The sequence below is a fragment of the Ruditapes philippinarum genome, unplaced genomic scaffold (genome assembly GCF_026571515.1).
Source record: "Ruditapes philippinarum isolate M1 unplaced genomic scaffold, ASM2657151v2 ctg2751_1_1_1_1, whole genome shotgun sequence".
Lineage (NCBI taxonomy): Eukaryota > Metazoa > Mollusca > Bivalvia > Venerida > Veneridae > Ruditapes > Ruditapes philippinarum.
Genome location: NW_026864691.1, coordinates 79690 through 106424, shown reverse-complemented (window position 1 = coordinate 106424; position 26735 = coordinate 79690). Strand labels below are relative to the sequence as shown.

The 26735-nt window shown below is 30.2% G+C and overlaps 2 protein-coding genes across 2 annotated transcripts; both read left to right on the top strand.

Moving 5' to 3' along the window:
* The first annotated feature begins 264 nt into the window (after positions 1–264).
* LOC132726516 (leucine-rich repeat-containing protein 74A-like) lies at positions 265–26735 on the top strand. Its single transcript, XM_060711844.1, has 13 exons — positions 265–548; positions 1303–1508; positions 1936–2043; positions 2499–2592; positions 3179–3228; positions 3477–3558; positions 14806–14891; positions 15196–15390; positions 16005–16100; positions 23767–23971; positions 24155–24213; positions 24913–24998; positions 25405–26735. The coding sequence occupies exons 1-13, from the start codon at positions 452–454 to the stop codon at positions 25748–25750; spliced, it is 1710 nt and encodes a 569-aa protein (XP_060567827.1). The 5' UTR covers positions 265–451; the 3' UTR covers positions 25751–26735.
* Positions 7268–12868, top strand: LOC132726519 (uncharacterized). Its single transcript, XM_060711851.1, has 3 exons — positions 7268–8034; positions 11770–12228; positions 12855–12868. Exons 1-3 carry the CDS (start codon positions 7488–7490, stop codon positions 12866–12868), a joined length of 1020 nt encoding a protein of 339 aa, XP_060567834.1. The 5' UTR covers positions 7268–7487.

The window sequence follows — 26735 nt, the reverse complement described above, 5'->3', positions numbered from 1 at the left end:
ATGAAAAACGATGGTTTATTGATAAGATTGGATCCAAAAATGGTTAATATTTGGATAACAAATGGTGCAAACCATGGAAGCTCATTAGTTACATTTCAGAATGTGTGAAATAAATCCATTTATTTCTGTAAGCTTATCCCTTATAAAAAAAGTCGACAAGATAAACCAAGTGAATGTAACACTGATTCTATGTGGTTATCGAGAAAATGTCATTTCTTAAAACATGAATGCATCTCTTGCAATTACTAGACGCAAATATTGAAACACAAAATTACCATGTCTTTTATTTAAGTTTGACGTTTGGAAGTTGATCAAACGAAATAATGCTGAGAGTCCATATTGCCTGGCACTACATTATCGCAGTAGCATATATCCCGCCGCATCACGGCGATCACACTCCACAACACCGGGAGCAACAATCCATCGAAGGCGGAAGCATACAGATTCGGCGATGACATTAGACAGTGATGGACGGAGTTCTCAAATGAGCTATTTAAATGATTTACATGAGAATGAAAACTTTTTCAAAGAAAACTATGACTTTGATGGTAAGTTCATCACAAGCATCTTTTAAGACCACTTCAACAAATTATGTTTAAGATTTACAAATGTACATTATATTCACAGATTGAATGTTATAACAACTATGTATAAGAGGTTAACTTATTCCGTGTGTTTTAGATCAAATAATCACAAAGAAGACTAGAAACAATATTTATATTGTCAACTAACCGATAGCCTTAAGATAATGACATACGGAAAAGGCGAAATTTCTCGATTTTAAACTCTGTTATAAGTTCGGTACACAAAAACACACATATTTTATTCAAGGGCAATTACTCAACCAAAAATCATTCAAGCGAAAAACTTGTGTATTATGCATAATTACGTGACCCGGCAATCAATCATTTTAGAAAATTGGTCTGTGAGACAAATGATTTAAAAAAATATCTTAAAGCAGACTTTTTTTTAACTTGATGCATTTGTTTTTAAATATTATATAAACATAGGTTACTATTCTATCTTTTAAACATGATGTAATCGCTATAAATGAGCCGCGTCACGACAAAACCAACATAGTGCGTTTGCGACCAGCATGGATCCAGACCAGCCTGTGCATCCGCGCAGTCTGATCAGAATCCATGCTGTTCGCTATCAGTTTCTCTACTTGTAATAGAGTTTGTAAGCGAACAGCATGGATCCTGATCAGACTGCGTGGATGCGCAGGTTGGATTGGATCAATGCTGGTCGCAAACGCACTATGTTGGTTTTGTCGTGATGCGGCTCATATATATTTGGTAGGTGAAGAGCCCGAGGAACCGCCAAGATATCCTCACCTCGTGCATACACCTGGAACCTATACACAGGAACTGTATCTGAAAGCTTGTAAACGATTTCAAATTCCTCATTCGTCATTCTTCTACAAGCATTTGCTAAACGATACAATAGTTCTGAAGAGGCAACGTCTTGGCCCAATCGGTATGAAGGCCTGTGCGATTGCTTTAGTGGTAGGCGTTTAACTTTCTTTTGTCTTTAAACTAATAAAGTGAATGTTCCTTTGAACATTCACACTCTAGAACTTCTCATCCATTCTCAACCTAGAGCACGGGTTTGAAACCAATTAAATGAAAGAAAACCAATTAAATTTCATGTATATTAATCAAATATAAACCCAAACACTAATCATACAAATCAAATATGTTTTAATATGGGTCGAGACCTATCATGTTTCCAAACCTTTATAATGCAGAAGGGTAACATACTGTACACTGTTTATGTTTTTTTTCTATTAATTTATCTGTGAGTGTTCACAAATTATATTATTTGTTCAAGAAAGCCGAATTTTATTGAATTATATTCTATTTTGTATTCTTTGATTAGATGGACAAAATAAAAGAGAAAAATTTGAATTTTCTTTTTTATATTTGTTTAAAGGAGACGTTAAATGTGCACACTTTAGATGTTACAGACAATAACCTGGGACCTGACGGGGCAAGATATCTGGCTGAACTTATATCAGAAAACAACTTTCTTAAACATCTAGTAAGTCAAGACTTATTGTAATCATTCAGTTTTGACTTACAACAAATTTAGATTAAAAAAAAAGCAATAAAAAGTTCATTGTTGACAAAGACATTCCTTAAATACGAGTGGTGTTTTTGATACTATAGTTTATTTTGCTTTCTTACTTTTATTAATACATTTATAATATAAACATCGTTAATGGTAATTGTGAAAACAAGTTGCATTGTATGACAAAACTAAGACTTCAGTTAGACATAATCACAAGCAATAACGCAGCAGTTTAGATGTTCAACTTAGCAGATTTAGAACTTCACCACAAGTAAAACAAAATGAGAAGCGTATCTTGAGCCCGGGTTACACATGAACAAGTAAGACATTAATTAACACAAGTTAGTTCTAAAAGTAGATTGTATAGACTTCTATACAAAAGTATAATTATGATAATATAATATTATTTTTTTCTTTATTTCCAGAATGTTTCAAGTAACGCATTAGGAGAAGAAGGTGTACGTATTCTCGCTGATGCCATAAAGAAAACCGATTCACTAGAATCCTTGGATATATCAGGTTAGTAGCAAGTATTAATTAATGTACATATTCTGCTATATTTAAAGCTATTTATTTTGAAATAGCATATTATGTTTAATTTAATTCAAAGTTAGTTTTAAGGCATCCGGCCCAAAATGAATACATAAACTTACTATTGTAACAAGATGTGGGAACAAAGTCTAGTCACATCATGTATCACATTAGATAAGATAATTTTCTTGACAGACAAGTTGATGTGGCTATCTTGGAAACGTGTCTATTCAGCCATTATAACATCATTTTCAGAGAAATAGGAACAATTTCACGGAAAAAATGCAATCTTGTTAATTTTAAAAAGGTTTGTTAATTAGCAAAGTCCGATTTTGTGCAAACTTATCTAGTAAGGAAAGGTAAAAAATCCATACATGCCCCCTTATAAGTCATACATAGTAATACATGTGCATGTGTATCCGTTGTGTTAGAAGAGGTAACACATCACAGCATTGTAGAGTGTGAAAAGATTGGTAGTTTCCCTTTACTTGAGAAAACGGATATGTAAATTTTTCATGTTACGAATAATAAATTCATTCACATATAGATGTATAACATTAATTGTATGTTTTAGACAATGGTCTTGGAGACATGCAAGCAGAAGCTGTTCGTCCGATTATAGAGGTATTTCAAATGTGCACTTCTGCATTTTCTTTGGGACTTTTTTTATGATAGCCTCCGACGTATACTAGTACTGTATTTATGATTATATATAATATCAGTTTGCACACGTTTGTCTCTTTTTTATTTCATTTTTCAATTATCTGGCAAGCATTCTACAATAACTTGTAACTGATGCTTAAAAATGTTGTTTGCTATTGTAGCATAGCCAGATTTTAGTCTCAGTTCTAATTTATTGATCTTTATTCTAGGACACTAATAATTTAAAGATCTTGATCTTGTCACATAACGAGTTAAGAGACGAAGGTGGCAAACTAATTGGAGATGCATTATGTAAGTACAGCGTATTCGACAATTTTGTATATGTAAAAGAAATTATGCCAACAATATAGTTTATATTCCTCCGTGTTTCCGACTGGATTTATATAATTGCGACTTAAACAGTCTAACTACTTTAGAATATATATCAATCGATTCGTTTTCCTAATAATGGCATTGTTAAGAATATTCTCGGGTACAATGTCATGAAAAAAAAAGAACCAAACTTCTTAGTACATTTGTGTACTTGCTTCATTGAAATCTTCTATCGTGAAAACCAAATCAATGGTAACACAATAAGCGCAATAAGGCAAGATATTAAAAAGCTAAACGATCTTGCATATAGATATTGTAAACGCATGTCAGGATGGGGAAAATAAATACAATTCTTATACAGTTTTCTAAGTTTATAACAAGTATTTCGGCAACAACAGTGTCTAGTGAGTTACTAATATTGGATTTAAATACATACAAACTTACAAGGTTGGATAACAATGTCGTTTGTAAGATGTTTACTGAATTTGAACTTTGGCGGTTTTACAACTTTATTTACATTACTTGGAGGTCAAGACCGAAGTGACAACATTGGTTGGATTCCGACTTTTATAAGGTTCGATGTTTGAAATCCACCAATGAAACAACAGAAATCCGGAAATCCTCCAATGGACAGACGGCCGGATTTCTGAATCTGAAATCTTGGATTTCAATGGCGGCCATATTGAAATCTCATATAAAATCTACATACGAAAATCATTAATATACAGAAACATGTAGTGAATACTTAAGGATTTCTGACCTTAATCAATCATAAACTTTACATAAATTAAGTTCTTGAATTGAATTTGACTGAAATTGATATTAGCAATAAGAAATCTTCAATATAAAATATGAAGTGACAGATTTCAAAGATGTCTGTCATTGGACGTCTGCTACACAGAAAATGTAAAGAGAAAATCAGTTTTCTGCTATACAATAAGGTAAGTTTAACATTTCTATCAGCTTAAATTGCAAATTCAATAAGTGTTAATACAGGGTTCCTTCAGATCAATCAGGTAAGTGAATCTTTATCTTGTAGAAGTCAACAAATTATGAATAAGCTATAGGATTTCACAATGTCACTTGGATTTCATTATAAGTTCTGTTGTAAGTACATTTCAAAATGATGCTAGAATGTCAGATCCTTACACACCCCCTCCCTAAGTCTTTAAGACTGATATTCCCTGAACTTTTTATACTGTCCGAAATAGGTGCTAGACCACAAAATATTTATGATTTATTTCACAGTTAGTTAAAACATCTGCTGTTCTGTAATTATTATTACTTTATGTATATATATTATATGAAAAGGTTATTTAATCAGATAATGTAAATGTCCTCAGTCTTATTTTAGTTTTTATGTCATGCTTAATTATATTATTCAATTCCTAGGTGTTGATACTTCAGATCATCTTAATTAGACGCCAATATGTCAAGGTTTTATTCAGATGCGAATTTTAACATCAGCAATTTGTTTCAATATATCTTCCAATTCTTTAGAGTGTGATGCTGCATGTATGTATGTGTCTTTCCAAGTTTTGACTATTTCTTTAAGCTTCAAAGATGTTTCCAATAGTAACCTAGATGGATGATACTCACGTGGTAGTGGTTTGTTTGGAAGCATTAAATATGTATACTTGTAACATACAGCATAGTTACATTCATACATAATTGCTTTAGATTGAATACTTTATATCTCCTAGTCCATTTTAAAGCATTGGACAAATTTCTGATAATCTCCTTATTCTGGATACTGTTTTTCTAACCCAATGTCTACCAGTCATTAAGTTTCCCATAGAATACAGCAGCTTCACATTATAGAATCACACACGTTAAGACCAGACTCTCATGGCCATTAACACACGTGACATCATCCTAATGAAGTCACAATTGTCATCTCATCGTAATCCCTGGGTGATCAGGCCAGCATTACCGTGTCCCGCTTTCCATTCCTCCAAAATTAATTTTATCATCCGTGAAAGGTGTTGTTATCTATGGTCATTCTTAATACACTTTTAGCATAGTAGGTATTCTTTCTTTTGTTGTGCCCATCTGAGATATGCATGTATTAGGTTTACAGGCTACCATGCTTACTTTTCCAATTCTAAAAATATATATAGGTCACCTATTGAAGTGCAAGTTCCAAAGTCACTATTTTGTTTGATTACCACATGATGGTCCATATAGTTTGTTCCATTCGCTTGAGTGCATGACGAGTCCTTTAACACAACACTATCTACTGTTTGAAGAGAATTTTCTTTGTAATTAGATTTAAAAAAAATAAACTGGCAACATAAAGTTTTTGTTTGGTACCTCTACCATAACCCACATTGATGTTTGTACTTTTTCGGATACAATAACTTAAAAAGCAGAACAATTATCTGAATGTGTACCTGTCCATTGTTGGATATTACAATCTAAAATATTAAGTCTCTGATTTTCTATATCAGTTGTTTTCACATTTTTTCATTAAATGTCTTGGTCAATGATGCCATGGGAATGTGAGTTTGCTACTTGTAACCCAAAACACTTTCATACGTTTGTATAATGCTGACAGCATGATCTATAGTACTACAGTTTTTTTCGATGCACTTATACTGAAGCTCAGGACACAGGTTATTGTACAATTGATCTAAAGCCATTCGCTCCTGTGCATTGTAACTCAGATCAGAATATGCTTTGCGTGCAAGTTCGGAGAGAGCATCTGCAAAAGACGCAATAGATTCTGTTTGACCTCGTTTTCTTGCTTTCAGAGAAGATACCCACACTGGTTGATCATACTTGTTGGTAAATCTATTTCGCAAGGCCTCAACCAGGTTGCGATAGCTTGATTTAATGTCAGTAGGAAGTCTTGAAATGAAAACTTGGGCTCTTCCCGTCAGACAGGACCTTAAGGCTAAATTCATGCTATGTAAGTCCCAGCATCCTAATTCAGCATTTATTTCAAAATGATCTATGAATTCTTCAAAATTTTCATCTCCACTAAATGATTTAAGTTTAATATTTGGTCCTCTTGGCAACATTTTTCTTGAAAGTCCATTATGTCTGTCATAGTGTTTCGTCCACTTTGATGGTCTACCCCTTGAAGGGGGACTTCGGTCCTGACCTGCAAGCGGCTCTTCATCATTTGTGTCATACTCATCCAATGGAGAATCAGCTCTTTCAGTTTCAATATGAAGATGTGGCGCTTCATCACCTTGCCTTTCATCATTCAAAGCTCTGTTGTTATTATTCTGACAAAATTCTATTTCAGAATCTGAAGAGTCTCCCATAATTTATGTTAATCCAATGTACTATACTGTTTAAATCCCTATTTACTGTCAGTAATAGATATACAAGTACAGTTTATTCAAGGAATAAAATAATGTTGTTGTCAGTTCATTTGTATGTTTCTCACAAAATAAAATTTTCTTCACCAGTTGATATGTTATTTTTTTTTGGATGGATGGATGGATGAGATGCACTTGACTGGTCCGTTTTATAGGATGGTAAATAATTTATAGCATTTTGTTTACTTACAAAATCTTCTAATTATTGAATGTTACATAATTTTTCATTGGTTAATATTTTTCTGCTTCACTGATTTGTATATCACTACGCGTACAGCTTTATATAGTCTTCTCGCGGTTTTTTCCTTACAGTTTTGATAGACACGTCTTTGTTCAGTGAAAATTTGAAATTTTTTCAGTTTTGATAGACACGTCTTTGTTCAGTGAAAATTTGAAATTTTTTCAACGGTCTTTACTGTGGCCATCTTGGATTTGATCTTCATTTTGATTTTAGTTTGAAAATTTGAATTTAAAATGTAACATTTGAAGGAACTATATTTGTGCCGATGTGAAGTGTCTTTAGAGGAACACTTTATTCTGTGTTTTTTGAAGAACATTTTGTTATTTTATTTGTTAAATATGGCAGATCGTAAATCTGACAGAAATAAAGATAAAGTCATGAATTACAAAGTGTTACATGAAGATGGAACTAGTTCTCCTTCAATTGTCAAACCTGAAACTATCAAGGTTAAACACCAATCTGCTGGTAAAAATACAGGAACTGAAATTTCATCAGTTCAAAACCCCATCGGGAACCTCTCAGCGGGAAAAATGACAACAAATGTAAATTCCACGACGGATAATTTATTATCGACACCGGTTAAGCCTCCTAGCGATCTTGACGAAGAGTCGGGAAAAACAGAAAAACTGAAATTGATGCATAGGTTGCAGGAATTGGACAAGGTCCAATCTCGTTTACAAGAACGGCGGGAGTTGGAGATATTGAGAAAGCAGGTGCAGGAAAGGGAGAGTTATATCGAAACTTTACAACATTCGTTAGGTGAAGGGAGTTCGGATGGTGCGATAGTTCGACCAAAATCAACGATAGCGTCGGGAAAATCGAAGCCCAAATTGGCAGCAAGCTTCGGTAACCCATCGTCCACTGAGATTTCATCAGAAAAAACAGGTATTAACTCTTTGACTATTGACTCATTGCGACAAATGTCTTCTTTGAAGAAAAAAGCAAAAAAAGAATTGTTGAAATTAGGATTGAACGAATCTTCAAACTCTGACAGTTCTGATTCATATGAATCTCAACTTGTATCCACATCGGAAGATGAAGACATCATTGAAGATAACAAGTGCACCAAAAATTATTTGAAGAAAAATAAAAAGCATAACCATAATAAAAGATCTGGTATAAATGCAAAATCAAGTGATTATGTTGTGAATGAACAAAGATATCCACATTCAAATTTAAGGTTTGATTTTGTGAGTAAAAATGTCACTTTTGATAATATTGAGTTCAATCTGTTTATTGCTGGAGAACTTGAGATTATTTCTTCTGATATAACAACCAATAAAGAAAGAAAAGGTAGATTAGAGTTGTTGAAAAAATTAATGTATTTAAGTAGTTCTTACGAATTTGTTGCAATCAAGTCTTTATACGCAGCAGTTTTACGTGAGATTGAATTAGGTCACATTGTCTGGGGAGATGATTTCCTGTATGTTGAATCCACTGTTTTATCTAGGTATAGGATTAAAACTAGAAATGTTACAGGGGAATCAGGTCAGTTCAGACCCAGATCAAATTTTAATTTTTCACAGGAAAACTTTCCTTCATCAGATGACACTAGAGTTTGGTTTTGTTCTAAATACCAAAGAAACAAATGTTCACAAAAATCTTCCCATGTTACTGTTATCAAAGGCAAAACTCGTTTCGCAAAGCACATTTGCGCTACTTGTTGGCAAACTGATAAAAAAGAATTAAATCACCCTGAATGTTCAACTGCATGTCCACATGCTTCTTGACAGAACAAAGAAAATTTCATATCTTGTTCCATAGATAAAAAAGAAAATGATGCAGTGAACTTATTTTTACCCAAATTTTGTGTTTTTGAACCTACCAATAAAATTCAAACAAAGTGTTTTTGTCAGCATACAAGAAAATGTTCAGTGTGCATAAATTTTAAACAAGAGTTGGTTACCACTTCCACTGAAAAAATTGAAATTCATAAATATGTAAAATCATCAAAATTGTATAATTATGAGGGTTGTCAAATTCCAGTTAACACTAAGATTGATATAGAATTTATGAAAACCATGTTAAATGGTTACAGTGATTTATTAGTGTGTGATCTACTTAGATATGGTTTTCCTATTGAATTAGAGTTTGACGATATTAGTCAAGAATCAAGGTTATTAACACCTAGAAATATAAAAAACCATTCAGGCGCGAGAGCTTTTCCTTATGATATTGAAAAATATCTCAAAAAGGAAGCTTCTTACGATGCTATTATAGGTCCGTTTAATAAATGTCCTTTTGAAGAGGGTATGGTTATTTCCCCTTTAAATTCAGTTCCCAAATCAACACCATGTGAACGTAGAGTTATTCTGGATCTTAGTTTTCCAAAGAATGGCAACAGTATTAACCAATTTGTTTCTAAAGAATTTTATTTAGGAAAAAAGGTTGAATTGATATATCCTAAAATAGATGATTTTATTGCTTTAATAAAGACTAAAGGTCCTGGTTGTTTAATGTACAAATTAGATTTGCATCGGGCTTACAGACAAATAAGTATTTGTCCTTCCAGTTATAACTTAGTAGGGTTTAAATGGAAGAAACATTTATTTTTCGACACTGTTTTACCTATGGGATTAAGGTCTTCTGCTCACATTTGTCAAAGGGTCACTAATGCCTTTTCTTTTATGATGCACAATTGTGGGTTAGCCGTATTGAATTATCTAGATGATTTTGCAGGTGTTGAAAGGAACGAAATGTCTATGTTTGCTTTCACACTTCTTAGGCAGTTATTTATTAAAAGTGGGATTGACGAGGCGGTTGAAAAAGCTAGTCCTCCTTCTGACTATATGATATTTTTAGGTATTGCATTTGATACTAAAAATATGGTTATGGAAATTACAAAGGATAGGCTTATAGAGATAAATTATTAATAAAATCTTGGTTAAACAAAGATTCAGCTTCTTTAAAAGAGGTACAAAAGTTACTTGGTAAACTTAATTTTATAGGGGCTTGTGTCAGGTCTAGCCGTATTTTTGTTAATAGACTGCTTAACTGGTTAAGAGATTGTTATAGTGATAATGACAAGGTTTTCACTATTCCCTCAGAGGTCAAGAAAGATTTACTATGGTGGGACAGATTTTTACCATTATATAATGGTGTTTCTTTAATTGATTATGGAGAATGGTCTGAGATAGATTATGTTTTTAGTTCAGATAGCTGCTTATCTGGTTGTGGGGGTATCTGTCAGGAGAAGTTCTTTCATAGTGAATTCCCTAAATTTATATTAGAAAAACAATTGAGTATTACTTGTCTAGAAATGCTGACTTTAGTTGTTTGTTTAAAGTTATGGGCTTCATTTATGAGTAAAAGAAAGATTGTCATTTATTGTGATAACTTAGCAGTTTGTATAGTTATTAATTCTGGCAAGGCTAGAAATATTTTCTTACAACAATGTTTGAGGGAAATTTGCTTTATAACATCAATTAAATGAAATTCAAATTAAAGCAGTTGACTGTTCATTTGAAAAGTGAGGAGAATAGGTTGGCTGATTGTCTTTCCAGATAGCATTTAAATGATTCTTTTAAAAATGAATTTTATAGTCGAGTTAAAAATGAAAGTTTACAGGAATATTTTGTTGAAAACAGTAATTTTGAATTTCTACATGACTGGGAATTTAATTTTACCTTTCAGATATGGAATTTAAGCAATTAAAGCAAGATTTAAAGATTTCAACATCTTCTGCCTTTGCTTGTGGAACTAATAGAAATTTACGTATTCAATGGGAAAGTTTTATTTTGTTTTGTTTATTTTTCAATTTTTCTTATTTACCAGCTTCAACCAATACTCTTCAGTTGTATGCACAGTTTTTAAGTAGATCCTTCAAGTCAGTCAACAGTATTAGAAATTATATTAGTGGAGTTAGAACTTTACATTTTTGTTTAGGTTTTAGTGTGGATCATATCAATAATTATTTATTAAATTTAACTTTGCGGGGTTTATCCAGATTAAATCCACATGCAGTTAAAAAGGCAGAACCGATTACTATAGATATTCTTTTAAAAATTTTTGATAATTTAGATTTTTCAGATCAAGCAAATAAAGTATTTTGGTGTTTATTTCTATTTGCCTTTTTCTTAGTTGCTAGAAAGTCGAATTTAGTTCCTACTTCAAAATCTGATATTGAGTATGGCAAATATTTGAAATTAGAAAATGTTCAATATTTTGGAGAGTATATTTTGGTTTCCTTCCACTGGACTAAAACTATTCAATTTGGTGAAAGGGAGGTAGTCAGTCCTCTCCTCAAATTTAGAGATCACCGGTTATGTCCTGTTTCAGCATTTGAAGAGGTTATGAAGTTGAAAATTAATCATTTCAAAGGAGCCCTGTTCACACTTCCTAATGGAACTTGTATCACATATCATATGTTTCAGCGCAAATTAAGATCTTGTATTGAAAATATAGGTCTTAATCCTTCGAATTTTTCAACACATTCCTTTCGTCGAGGGTTTACTACATTGGCCTTTAAGTCAGACATTCCCCCCGAGCATATTCAATTAATGGGGGATTGGAAGTCGGATTCGTATAAATGTTATTTAGAATTAAACTGGTCAGATAAAGCTAAAATTATGAGAAATATGTTTCAACAATTTTTATGATGGTCAATTATTATTATTACAGGTCCTCAAGTCTACATCTTGTCTGACTCAATAGCCAAACATGTGACAGATATTCGTTTGACGAAGGTTCATCCATTTCCTGGTATTAATATCTCCAGATTAACTTCCAAGATTGAAAATGATCCTGTTTTAGTCTCCAAACCCTTTACAATTATACATGTTGGTACAAATGATATCAACCGTTTTTCTGAAGAGGAGATTTTAAGTTTGTTTAATAATTTGATTTCAGTTATTAGAGCAAAGTCTTCTACTCATATTATCATCTCGAGTATTTTACCTAGACCAGTGGATCATGTTTTAACTGGTTCAAAGGTTAAGAGAATTAATTTTCTTTTGAAACAGAAATGTTTGGAACGTAAAGTTCAATTCATTTGTTCATTTCGTCCCTTCTTTAAATTTGGTAAGCCTCTGAGGGATTTATTTGCAGTTCGTGATGGTGGTTTGCATCTTAACATTGAAGGTAACTCGTCGCCTTCGTTTATTTTTTATTTAATACAGTGGCTCATCTTCTTAAACATTAGGTTTGTTTTTATTGATAAGAAATTTTATTATGTTGATGATAGTCTTTTCACATCATGATAAATCATTGCACTGTTTAATAAAGACTAGAAACATCAGACTGTTTGTCTTTCTTCTTAAAGGAAGTATCTTATTCCTTTGAAGATTAGTGACATATAGTAGTGGTATGTGACGCTACTTATGAGAACTGACTTTGTGGTGACAGTTTCTGATGCTTTCTTTATTTAGTTTTTCTTGTGCAATGTGTAGATGTGGTTTATTTGTATATCAACTTTAATATGTATATATGTGCAATGTGTATATTTGTTATATTTGGATATAAATTTGAATGTACTTGTATATGTATATATGTGCAATGTGTATATTTGTTATATTTGGATATAAATTTGAATGTACTTGTATATGTATATATGAGCAATGTGTATATGTGATATATTGTATGTAAATTTGAATGTATATTTATATATGTGCAATGTATGTATGTGATATATTTGTATGTTAATTCGAATGTGTACGTATATATGTATCTTTTTCCTTGTTATAATTTCTTTTTTTTCATAATTGCAGTTTTGCCTGTATGAATCTTGTGTAAAGGAAGATTACATGTGTATTTATGACTGAATCTTGTGTAATAGAAGATATGTAAGTGAAATTTATTTCAGTTTCTGCTTGGTTGCTTTGCCTTTTTGTTTGTTTGCTTTTTGTTTGCTTTTTGCTTTTATTTATTTATTTTTTTTTTTTTTTTTTTTTGCTTTATTTTGTTTATTTTGGCGGGAGTTGGCGGCTTTTATGTATTAAACATAATTTGATGTTTGTCTCAGTATCATTCATTCTTGTATTAAATACTGGTCATCTTGATATTATTGATTATTTCAGAAATTTTTCTGTGCGTGTCTATATTTACAATAAATCTTCTTGAACATGAATTTGTATCTTGTTTGTGTTTATGAGATAATTTATAGCATTTTGTTTACTTACAAAATCTTCTAATTATTGAATGTTACATAATTTTTCATTGGTTAATATTTTTCTGCTTCACTGATTTGTATATCACTACGCGTACAGCTTTATATAGTCTTCTCGCGGTTTTTTCCTTACAGTTTTGATAGACACGTCTTTGTTCAGTGAAAATTTGAAATTTTTTCAACCACTCCCGCCCACCCTTAATTTTTGAAATGTTTAGCTTAATTTTTTTTTTATGCATATGTTTTAGCTTGCATGTATTTGAAATAGAGTTGCTTTGATTAATATGTTTCATATATGTTTATTTGAATTTGAAGATTAATTGATATTATATATGTCCAGTTGGTTCTGAATTGTTATTGAACGGCGGCTTTTATGTATTAAACATAATTTGATGTTTGTCTCAGTATCATTCATTCTTGTATTAAATACTGGTCATCTTGATATTATTGATTATTTCAGAAATTTTTCTGTGCGTGTCTATATTTACAATAAATCTTCTTGAACATGAATTTGTATCTTGTTTGTGTTTATGAGATAATTTAGACCATCCCATTACTTCTGACACCATTGTAAACGCATGTCAGGATGGGGAAAATAAATACAATTCTTATACAGTTTTCTAAGTTTATAACAAGTATTTCGGCAACAACAGTGTCTAGTGAGTTACTAATATTGGATTTAAATACATACAAACTTACAAGGTTGGATAACAATGTCGTTTGTAAGATGTTTACTGAATTTGAACTTTGGCGGTTTTACAACTTTATTTACATTACTTGGAGGTCAAGACCGAAGTGACAACATTGGTTGGATTCCGACTTTTATAAGGTTCGATGTTTGAAATCCACCAATGAAACAACAGAAATCCGGAAATCCTCCAATGGACAGACGGCCGGATTTCTGAATCTGAAATCTTGGATTTCAATGGCGGCCATATTGAAATCTCATATAAAATCTACATACGAAAATCATTAATATACAGAAACATGTAGTGAATACTTAAGGATTTCTGACCTTAATCAATCATAAACTTTACATAAATTAAGTTCTTGAATTGAATTTGACTGAAATTGATATTAGCAATAAGAAATCTTCAATATAAAATATGAAGTGACAGATTTCAAAGATGTCTGTCATTGGACGTCTGCTACACAGAAAATGTAAAGAGAAAATCAGTTTTCTGCTATACAATAAGGTAAGTTTAACATTTCTATCAGCTTAAATTGCAAATTCAATAAGTGTTAATACAGGGTTCCTTCAGATCAATCAGGTAAGTGAATCTTTATCTTGTAGAAGTCAACATATTATGAATAAGCTATAGGATTTCACAATGTCACTTGGATTTCATTATAAGTTCTGTTGTAAGTACATTTCAAAATTATGCTAGAATGTCAGATCCTTACAATATATATGTAGATCGAACTAACTCAATGAAATGTGATTTTTTTTAAATATCTAAATTGAATACCGGTATTATACATTTTCAAACTCAACACGAGAAATATTATCATATCTAAAATGCAACCAGTATTAACATTTCTGACTTTCACAGTGTGGAGTGATACAATACAGCATCTCGACCTCAGTTGGAACAAATTACATCGTAGAGGAGCAATCAAAGTTGCAGAGGCTCTTGTTGTAGGTCCATACTCATTATTCTTATACTCAATTATGTTAATTATGCAAAGAAAAGATAAAACTCAAATACGTTTGTTTTTATTAAAAAAAAAATTAACTTATTAAATATTTATTTGACAAATGCTTTCTGTGGTCATTTTTTCTAGATTATGAACTAGGTTTGAGTGTTTGTATTTATGTTTTCTGTTCACAACCTTATGTCTGTATTCTTTATAAAAATACGATTATGCAAGCAGTCTTATTTAGCCAACACTTTTAATGGATGTCATTTGTTGCACTGATCTTGTTTCTTTTCCGTTAACAGAAAAATACAAGCATAACCTCATTGGATCTGTCTTGGAACGGACTTCATATGGAAGGAATCACGGCACTAGGCAAAGCTTTAGAGAAGAATAACACTTTAACAGAACTGAATATCAGTGATAACAGGATAAATAGAGCATGTCTAGACAAACTTTGTACCAGTCTGAGGAAAAATACGACACTTAAAACACTACACGTAAGTTTGACTCAAGTTGAGACATCTATAGGTAGCAATATCAAATCAGTCTGACCAATTAAAAACATATGAATTTACCTGTTGGAAGTTACAGTTAAATATAATTCGTCGTGTAAATATGGCAAAATTATTCTAAAGGGTAGTAGAGGCGACATGATCTAAACAAATCTTTATTTTGAGAATAATTTTAATTAGGATACAGTGTAAATGTATTAAGATTTTAAATTATGAGATTTTTAAGGGTTTAAGCAACATGCTTTAAAACATATGCTAATTTTTATGAAAATTTTGAAAACGTTTTTCAAAGTAAAATATTGTGAAATGAATAAAGAAAGTAATTTGCTCTTTGTAAGTGACACTTTCAATCCATGTAAATTACCCAAAAGAGGTCAAAATATGAAAAAAAACTTAATATGTTTGTCCCAACGTTGGAATATAATGTTAAATACTGCAAAATCACTCATTAATCGCAAATAATATTTTACTTTTCTTTTAATCTTAATTTTTCTCAAGTTTATTTAAAAAAAATTTTTTTTGACTCATCTGGAGGCATGCAAGCTTTAAAGGTACAATGAGACATGTTTGAACATTATGCGATACTCTTACGTTTATAGATAAAGAAGAATCCTTTAACACACGAAGATGCAATAGTTGTTTTGAGGTTCCTGCAAGATAATCCAAGCAGTGGTATAACATGTTTAGATTTAAGTGTGAGTACCGATCATTTTGTATATTCCTAAATAATAAACTTTTAAGCTAGAAATCTTTTGCAATTTGAAGATATTTATTGTTGATGTTTATTTAAATATTAATCTATATGTTGTGATTGTTTAAAGAATCTGTAAGACTAACTAACATTAATTTCCGCATATAAAATATTTACAAACATGGTTTAATCAAAACAAACATGAGCATACATGTATGAACCATGTTAGGCAGTTCAATACAAAGGAAAACACAAAAAGGAGAGATAGAGCCTCACTTAATCAATTGTGAAATTGATGGCACATCATAAAAGGGCATGTAAATGCATATTGCATTGTATATATCACAGATTAGATTATTATTACAAGACTATGCATGAGATAATTAAAATAATAGCACAGTAAAACAGACTAGATTATAGTAATGTATTCAAAAACTATCAGAGCAATATATAACTGATTGAAAAATTATCTTTTTTTTTTTTTTTTTTTTTTTTTTTTGAGGCCCCACTGGGTAACCCCGTTTATTTACCCCGCGTAATAGGTATGAGAGGGTCGGGGTCATCCCTCTGATACCTTACATGATATCTACATAATATTCTTAAATCATCATCTATAATAATATTTTTTTAATAATTATAATATACATTATATTCAAACATTCAATCAAATTTTCATATAATATGTTATAACAATTATGTATGATAATGTATTATGCAACAGCTTCAAAACAAACAAAGAATATTGGTTTGGGGTAAATTGATTTAGTGTAGGCCCCTATTAGTTTATTAACAGTTCTTACCCAATTTTTGCCATCCTTTCATTTAACATGTTTGGTCATATTTTGTATTTTTGTAAATATTCCACGCCAACAATTTTAAGGACTATTTCTAAAACCAGGTATTGTAGGTAACACGATTTTTCTCTTTGACAAATAAATATATCTTTTTAATTCTAAAAACAAAATATCATATTTAAAATCATTAACTTCAGAACCTAAAAATAAATGATTTACAAATTAAAATTATCATCAAATTATCTATCTTGTCTTTCAGATATTGAAAATAACAATTGAATTTTTGGACATTCCCAAAATAATGCAACAGAGTTTCCTCTTGGCAATTTGCAAAAAATACACATTTTACTATTGACAATTTTCATTTTGAATAAAAGTGAGTTGGTTTGCTAAGTTCTATGAATTATTCTTGTCTGAAACCACTGAATATAGGAAATCTTTGGTACATTTAAATACATAACTATATATTAAATTCCAATTATATCAAAATTTGTAAAAATGAGTTCCATTTTTCTGACATGTTGGTACACTCTTGATTTCTAACTAGAATTTCATAAACATATTTCTTTTTGATATTTTGTGTAATTAAAATAGGTTTTATATAACAACTCCATAATTGGGTATTGAACATTAATAAAATCTTTACAAATAGAAATGTTAAGCTTTTGTGTATTATAATAATATTGCTTTTTTCAAACTATGATATTGTAAAAAATTTACTTGTTTTTGTGTCACCTGCTCTAAGTAAGTTAAATCTACAAAAATCGCCTTTGGGGATTAATAATATCATTAACAAATCTGATTCCTTTTTCATAGAAAATTTTGATATAAAAGTATCTATTTCCTGCTAACAAGTTTATGATTGTAAAACAATGGCATTTGTAACACTTGTTCTAAACTGTCTATACAAAGTTTATCTGTAAAAATTCATATAAGCTTTTTAAAAACATCTATCCAAAAAGCATTTTTAATTTTATCAATTGTCAATTTAACAAAACAATTTACCTGTGCTAAACACTTTATCAATATTGAATAAAGCCATCACTAGCTTATAACATTTACTGTTACTATTACTAACATACCTTTTTAAACCATTTTATCTTTACAGAATGTATATAACTATCAATATCAATCATATTTAGACCACCTTCCTGATATGTTTTTAATAACTACTGATTGCTTTATCTTTGCTTTACCTTCCCATATAAATTTATAAAATAAGTCATAAAGTGTTTTTCAAAATGCTGAATTAGGTGTTGGTAAACTTGTAAAGCAATGAGTGAATAAAGGAAGGAGTAATGACTTAACAACAGTTATTTTTCCTATAGGTGTTAACATTCTTTTTTTCCAGTATCCTATACTATTTTTAACTTTTTTTGTGAAGTTTTTCATTAAAATTTAACTCTATCATTTTTTCTAAATCAACATCAAATATATCAAACCTAACAATTTAAACTGTGTATCACCCCATGTCAGTTTCCATTTTTAGTCTTAATAGATCTTGTACTGTATTTTAAGAGCAGCCTATCCAAATAACTTTAGTTTTATCAAAATTTACTTTCAATCCTGAAATTTTCTGAAAACGTGTTTAATAACTTTAAAACAGTATTTAAGGGGAATTTTCTGATCCATCTAGCAAAAGTGAAGTATCATCAGCAAATTGTGTAATTTTATATTCCTCCCCATCTATATTATATACCTTTAACATCTTTACATTGTCTTATTTTTATTGCTAAAATCTCTGCACATAAGATGAAGATATAAGGTGAAATAGGGTCACCTTTGTCTACAACCTCGTTTAACTTTGAAAAAACTTTGATAAAAATCCATTTAAAATAACACAAGTTTCAGTATTATATAAAAATAAAGATATCCATTTTTTTAAACATAGGACCAAATTGAAAAAGTTCTAGACATTTCTCTATAAATGTAAATGATAACGTATCAAATGCTTTTTCAAAATCTATCATTATTACTAAACCTGGTATATCATTATCCTCAGTATATTTCATAATATCATACAATAATCGAGTGTTCTCACCAATATATCTATTTTTAACAAATCCTGTCTGATCCTTTGAAACTAAAATATCTAAAACAAGTTTAAGTCTATTTGCTATGGAACCTGAAGCTAATTTATAAACTACATTTAATAAAGTTATTGGTCTCCAATTTTTTAAAAAATTGTTTTTGGTTTTTTTCTTTTGGAATGCATGTTATTGTTCCTAGCTTTTGATTTCTAGAAAAAAGAATTAACAGTATAAGCAAAGTTTATAGCTTTTTACAACAAAATGTCCAATTCTATTCCAAAATATTTTAAAAAATTTGCTGTAAATCCGTCACAACCTGGGCTTTTATCATTTTTCATGTTTTTATGTAAAAGAAACTTCATCATATGAAAGTAGACCTTCAAGATTCAATGCTTCATTTTGAGACAACTTGGTAACATTACAATTTTCTAATTCCATATCAATCTTAGATTCTTCAGTTATATCAACATTTCTATATAAATTTTCATAATAACTACATGTCTTTGTAAGAATATCTTTTTGATCATATATAAAGGATCCATCATCAAGTTCTAGAAAAGGAATAATTTTATGCTGAACAATGTGTTTTTTCTAAGTTTAAAAATAAACTAGTAGGCTTTTTCCAGATTCAATCCATTGTGACCTTGACCTTATCATAGCACCTCTTATTTTTCTATTTCTTAATTCAGTCAATTCATTCTGTAAGTGTAAAAGTTTGTCTTTATTTTCAATTGTCAGGTTTTGCTCTATAAGAATAATTTCTTCAATTAAACTTTTTTTTCATAATTATTTTTCTTTCTTTGACCTTATAAGAGCTGTAAGATATAGTTTTACCTCTTATTTCCATCAAAAGAGTTTCTAAAAAAAGTTCATCATTTATAACAAAATTTACATCTTTGTTTTTTGGGTCTAAAACATAGTCTATATTGTATAACTGGTAAACAATATTGTAATTTTTACTTCATCTATTTTTTTATTTATAATATCAAGGAATTCAATGTCATATAACAGAGCATTATTAAATTTCCATAAACCTTTTCATGACTTACAGAACTAAAACAAAAATCTAAATATATTATTGAATGGTCAGATTTATAACTAATGTCAATATCACATTTTCGTACATACTGATATAAACTATTTGATATAAGAAAAAAATCTAGTCTACCTTGTTGTATAGGGTTGGTTCGTCTCCATGTATATTTTTTCATATTACCATGCAGTTCTCTAAAGGATCAATAAGGTCTTTTTCTTCAATAATACTTATTAAAAAATTTTCTTGCCTTTACATTATTGTTTTTTTGATTTATAATTATAATAATCTACGTCAGGATTTTGAACAAGGTTTGTAATCTCCACAAAATAATTAGAGAGTCATTATCATCAAAAGAATCTAAAGTATCAAAAATGTTTTTAAAGAAACTAGGACTGTCTATGTTTGGCGCATAAATATTAACTAATGTGAAATTTATAGAATCAAGCATTATTTGTAAAATTATGAAATTTCCTGAATCATCAGTTTTAACAGAATTATTTTTTATATCTTAACCTTTTCTGCATAAAATAGCCGCACCTTTGGCATTAGACCTACCATGGCTGTAAAAACATAAACCATTCCATTCAGAATAAATTTTTCTTTTCAATTTCTTTTTATAAAATGTGTTTCCTGTAGGCAGAGAATATCAGCTTTTTTGACTGAAATAAATCTAAAACATCTTTTCTCTTGATACTATCGTGTAAACCTCGACAATTGTAAGAGAAAATATTAAGACTACTCATAACTACTATTTACAATAATACATTCAACACTATATCTACAATATACATAGCTACACTTAAGTAAAGTAAATACAATATGTACATGAACCCAGAGAAACACTTCTAAATAACATATTGACCTCAAAAATATAAAAAAATGTGCTTGTATATAAAGAAAGAAATACATTTTGCCAATAAACAAGTAAAATTTACTTATCGAAGAAATTTTTTTTGTAGAAGATGCATAATATGTTTATGTTTCATCTAATTATATCAAAAATTGAAACATTCTTTTTCATTGTTATTTCTAAATGAATAAATTAGAGGATATCAAAGATTTTCTCATAAACATGTGATTCATTTTCTTAGTGGTGTATTGTGGTATTCACAAGTAAACAAATGAAAAACAGAAACAAATATTTTATTCATAAACAATTTAACAAACTGAATTTTCTGTAAATTATATAGAACAGAAAATATGTTTTATTTAGACTTTGTTATGCAAATAGATAAATAAAACAATTATAACATCATGTGATCATGGTAACATAAAGTGTAATATGAAACTTAGAGTAAATATTAGACAAAAAATAATGTTATAAGTAATAAGTCAAGTATTTCTCTATCATAGCAGTAATAGAATTACTACTGGCAACCTCACAGGATATTGTATACCATATTTTACCCAGTGAGTCTAACCATCCCACTGAAAGTAAAACTCCCTCCCGATAAAGGCGAGGGATAGATGTTAACCAGCAGCAAAACTAAATACTTACTGGACAGGTTTTTTTGTAGATAGAGAAATTGGAATTCTTTACAGTATCATTAAAAGTGATACATGAATACACACAAATATCATATGATAATGAATCAAATAAGATTTCTATTTCGAAAAGATGAAAATAAAGTGTTTATTTCATCCATATTTCACTCACAAGTTTTATGAATATATAATTACCAGTTCAAAATAACAAGTACTTTATTTAAGATATAGACCATTTATCTAATAAATATACCTATTGCCAGATCAAAATAACAATTATTGTATTTAAAAATATAGAAAATTTTTATACGTATAACGTATATTATACAAGAATTTATTAATTGTCAAGGTTTTCAATCCACAAATCTATTTTAAGCATTACTTGGCAAATAGGATTGATCATTTATAGCATGAAATGGCCTTATATGATAATACAATTTTCCAATATTCTATAAATAACTAAATAATTTACATGTATATAGGTATAGCATGTTATTAAGTATTAACTATCACCTGCTTAGAAAATCACTTAGTTAAGAATATAATATATTAAAAAGCTACTTAAATGTAGCCATTTTTGCTTATATCAACATAAGAATTTATTTGAAAAATAATCTAGAAATATGTACATTTTAACTTTTTAATTAATTGTCTTTTAATTGCTGGGACACATTAATTTTTTTGAAACAACTGAAAAAAAAGAAAATCATTATATTTTAGTCTATAATTACATATATATTTTCATCTGTTCTCTTCGTCCTGTCTATGATACATTTATCTTGTAGATGTTGTCTTTTACATGGGTCTTCTTTTCTCTGAAAGTTTTTATCACTTCATTAATATTGTCATACAAGTCAAATTTTATTCTTTCATCCATTTCAGTTTAGTCCATAGACAGATCCATTAAAGAACCATGCACTTTTTATTGAAGGGTGCAACAGTAAACGGTTTTATTAAACCAGAGTTTAATGTTGTTACATCATCTACCAACTTGTGTCCTGAGTCTTTCATGGTTTTCCTTTTCCTCATTATTTTGGACTTGGCATCATTGTTGATAGTGTTTATTAAGACAGGTCTTATTTTGTGATTCCTTGAAGGTAGTCTGTGGATAGCTGCTATTTCTTCTTTCTCGAGTTTGACATCTTTTTGTTGCAGAAGGTTTATTACTTTATCTGTCAATATTTGGATATTTTCATTTCTATCTTCAGCTATGTCCATTATTTTTATATTATTTTTTCTGGAGTATTGTTCATTATGATTTGCTTTTTTGTTGGCATCTTTGACAGCTTTTTCATTGAAGAATTATCTTAATATTATACTTAAAAGTAAGTATGAAATCAGAAATAAAATAAGAATAAAAAACTTTCAAAGAAATTTAATGTAACATAAATACTTTGCAAACAATTTTTATTTAATTATTTTTAAGCTCCGTAAGCTTACCTAAAGATGTACAATCTACTTAGGTACTCTATAGAATGACTGTGGCAGGCTATTTCTAAATACACACCCTCAATATACCAAACCCTTTTTGATTTCCCTTAAACTTGTTTAATAATTTTAATAATTATAAAAATTTCATCCCAGGTAAACATGTACGCACAAGTAACCGAGGGTATCCCATGTTTGCCTTACAACACATGAAACAATATAATTTGGTCAGTCCAACCTGTTTCGCTTCTGGTAACCATGTTAAATTACGCAACTAATCTGAGCCAATATCAGCCAAAGAAATCCATATGCAAAACAAATCTAAATTATTACTTTTAGATGTTTGAAGTGAATCTACCAGAATCTGTGTTAATTCATTGAAACTAGAAAGATAAAGTTTAATCAAAGTGACATTATATAAGGGATGTAACTAATAATTTCATAGATACTGTATCTAAAAAAGATTTAACCTATACACGAACTCTTGTACACAACATGTATCTGTTTTACGAATAACCGACGTTGAATTTTGGTTTAATGTAGGATCAATATACTCAACTGATTTCATATAATTGATATTTTTACCATTACATTATACATGTATATTCATGGTTGATTTAGATATCATATAGCTGCAGTTACTGATTACAAATTGTAGTAAATTTATTATCTTATTCAGCGATGGTCAGTTTATAGTGAAGATTATAAAGCTCGCTAAAATACACTTTCTTGCTCACCGGATCTCCATTGCGATATCAACCTTGTATTTCCTATGTATTCGTCTTTCTTGAACTTATTTTAATGCAGCATTTTAAGCTACACACTTGTTTTGCTAATTCATTTGTAAAAATTTATAACTCTTGATGTAAGAATCTAAACTTCGCTAGCTGATTACAGGAGATATGTGTTGACGAGAACTTTCTGGCAGTCCTTGATGAATTAAGGAGTACCCGGGAACTGACAGTTCATCATGGTAAACTACGAGGACATGATATGTCGATTCAAGACAATGATGAAGGCTTGCTTCTGAAGGAAGATTCTTGGCATGTCCTAGAAGAACTTAGCTACGTGCTTGGTGTGAACATTGTGAAATTACTTATAGGTAATTTATAATTGTTCCGTCTTATAGGTCATTATAAAGTATCATTGTTTTCTTTTGCAAAATGCATAAAAGAATGAAAAATATTTCCTGAACGTTTCAATGTTAATCATTTGCTACATAAAGACTGACTGACGAAATATTTTTTCTACGGGTATACGATGTATGCTTGTTTGAATTTTACAGGTATATCCGATGAACTCCGTTGTGGTTTAACGCCCGATGATATGGTCAATTCACTAAAGGTAATAAAACAAGTTACTTATCTCCAGAAACATGTGTCAAGAAGGCATTTCAAATTGTTTACAATGAATAATCAATTCAGTTCAAAAATGATAGCACGTCTGATAAAATGTATGCTATTATTTAGAAGTGCACATAATTGATTCATAGATAATAATTATGAAGATGTGTCCATGCAACCTCCCATATGCGTAATTAGGATCAATAAAGCCATGAATGACCCTATAATGCTCACATTTCATAAAAAAAATTTGCAGATAATTATCTGAATACCTATATGGGTACACTGCCTCACACAATGACGTTGATTTTTGATACGAAACGATATAATTTTTTGAACAATCTTGGAAGTCAGATACTTATTAGATACGAGAGTTTTTAAGATATTATTTCAAATGTTTCCAATATGAGTAAATATCGATTAGAATGTAGTATCTAAGTTACAAATATCTGCATTTTTCCGCAATGACATTTTTTTACGAATTTATAGAAAGCCTTTGTCTTGATTCCGATTGAAAAAACATAAAATACCGTGTCACCTGTGCAGAGTAACACACGTTTGGAGACAGATATTTGGTTGTTGCTGAGAGGTACTGCTCTAGAGACATTAAAGTTATTATACATTGGGGAGAATTGAACCTGTTGTACAGAAGTTGCACTGTAACTGGAATAATCAAGATATACCATTTGTTTGTTTTTAGATATTGAAGAATCCACTGAGTGACAAATGTTCAGAAATACTCGTAAAACGGCTGAACATAGACGCAAAAGGATTTGTAGATTTCAGGTACAAACTATTTATATCATGATCAGAATTGCTACTGTGCAATTAATACGTTATTGCCATTGAAAAATATTTGATTTGTTAAGGATACGCCTTATCAGGATACGCCTTATCAATGGATGCGAACATTTGATCTTTTACTGTAAGTAGACAATTGGTACCAACACATGCCTTATTAGATAAGTCTTTCATTCAAAATACATCAATGGAGTGAAATGAGTGTTGTTTTTTTCAAGGAAGACAAAACTGTTTTTTTTATTACATTAGAAAAGTCAGTCATCTAGGATACATTCTTCTGAAGAATAATCAAATTGAAAGAAATACATGTAAAAGTATAATAGTTTTAGCTAGCTTAGCTATAAGGGAGATTAAATAAATGTGTTGGTCATTATTAATCTTTCAAATTCAGCTCAAAGCGTGCTCCGAATAAAAGAAAACCATCGGCAAACCTACGACGGCGGCTTTCGGTCATAGAAACCTTACAAGAGATAGGCAGTATGATAGAAGAGGATAACAATGAAAATAATTCAGAGGAAGATGAGCCTAAAGAAAAGGTTCCAGTCAATGCATCGGAAAGGATTCGACGATATTTGTTTCGTGTAATGACGAGAAGGATGAGTGGTAGTTCTGTGTATAGAAGAGATGTGGAGATAATGAGTCAGGATGGTGAAACGATGTTAAAATATCAGATAATTGATATGCTGCGTCAATCAAAATTGTCAAAAAGTCAAAAAAACCGAAAGCATAGGACCTGATAACTTATAATGAATATAATGACTAATTATTTATTCTTTGACAAATTATTCTACGTTTATATTATAACGCACTGATATATACTGTGACACATCTTGTATTATTCATTCGTGTATTTACATTGTAAATTTACTTCTAAATATTTGATAAGGACCACTGTTTTCTCCGATGACAGACTCGGCAATAAGTTGAGCAGGAAAAAAAGGTTCCAACCAAATAAAGTTTATAGTGTTTGTGATATTGTCATGGAAGGGTATAGTTCATTTGTACACTATAAAGACATATAAAGAACGAGGACTTCCTGAACTTCCAACATCAAGAGTATGACAGCATGTTTACTGAGTTCACATGTGCTCTCTGTGCTCTTGATTACTATTTATAATTCAGCAGCGTTTATGTAAGCATTCAATTTTTATAAATGAAAATCTAAGAAGGTCGCTTACGCCTGATGAGATAAATAGGAGTTTTGTATTTTGCAGATAGGCATGTATCAGATATAGGCTACCCATTAAATATATAATTATTTTCTTCCAGCAGGACAACTATCGTACTATGCAAATGATAAACCTAATATTCTTAATAGAAATATTAACACTAACAGTACCAGGAAAATACAGAGGCGGGAAATAATATCATTGTTTCTGTTATTGAAAAATATTCCTTTATTAAACTTCCATTTTTTGTCCAAAGCATAATTACAAAATTGTTCAAGAACCTGACTTGGAAATTATAATATGCATAAATTACAACTGGAAAAAATGCAGCGACCAAGGTTCTTAACCGTAAACCGATTTTGTTTGTTATTTTGATGTTTGGTGTACATCTACCATTACTTCAAGCAACTGTCTTCATAACCAAATGTTGATACATTCGGAGGATGACAATGTGTACGTTTACTGTGGTATTAGTTCATCAACCAACGCAATGCATTGTTCAATTTCACACAATTGTACATACATGATTATAAATTTGCGAATAATAAAAAAA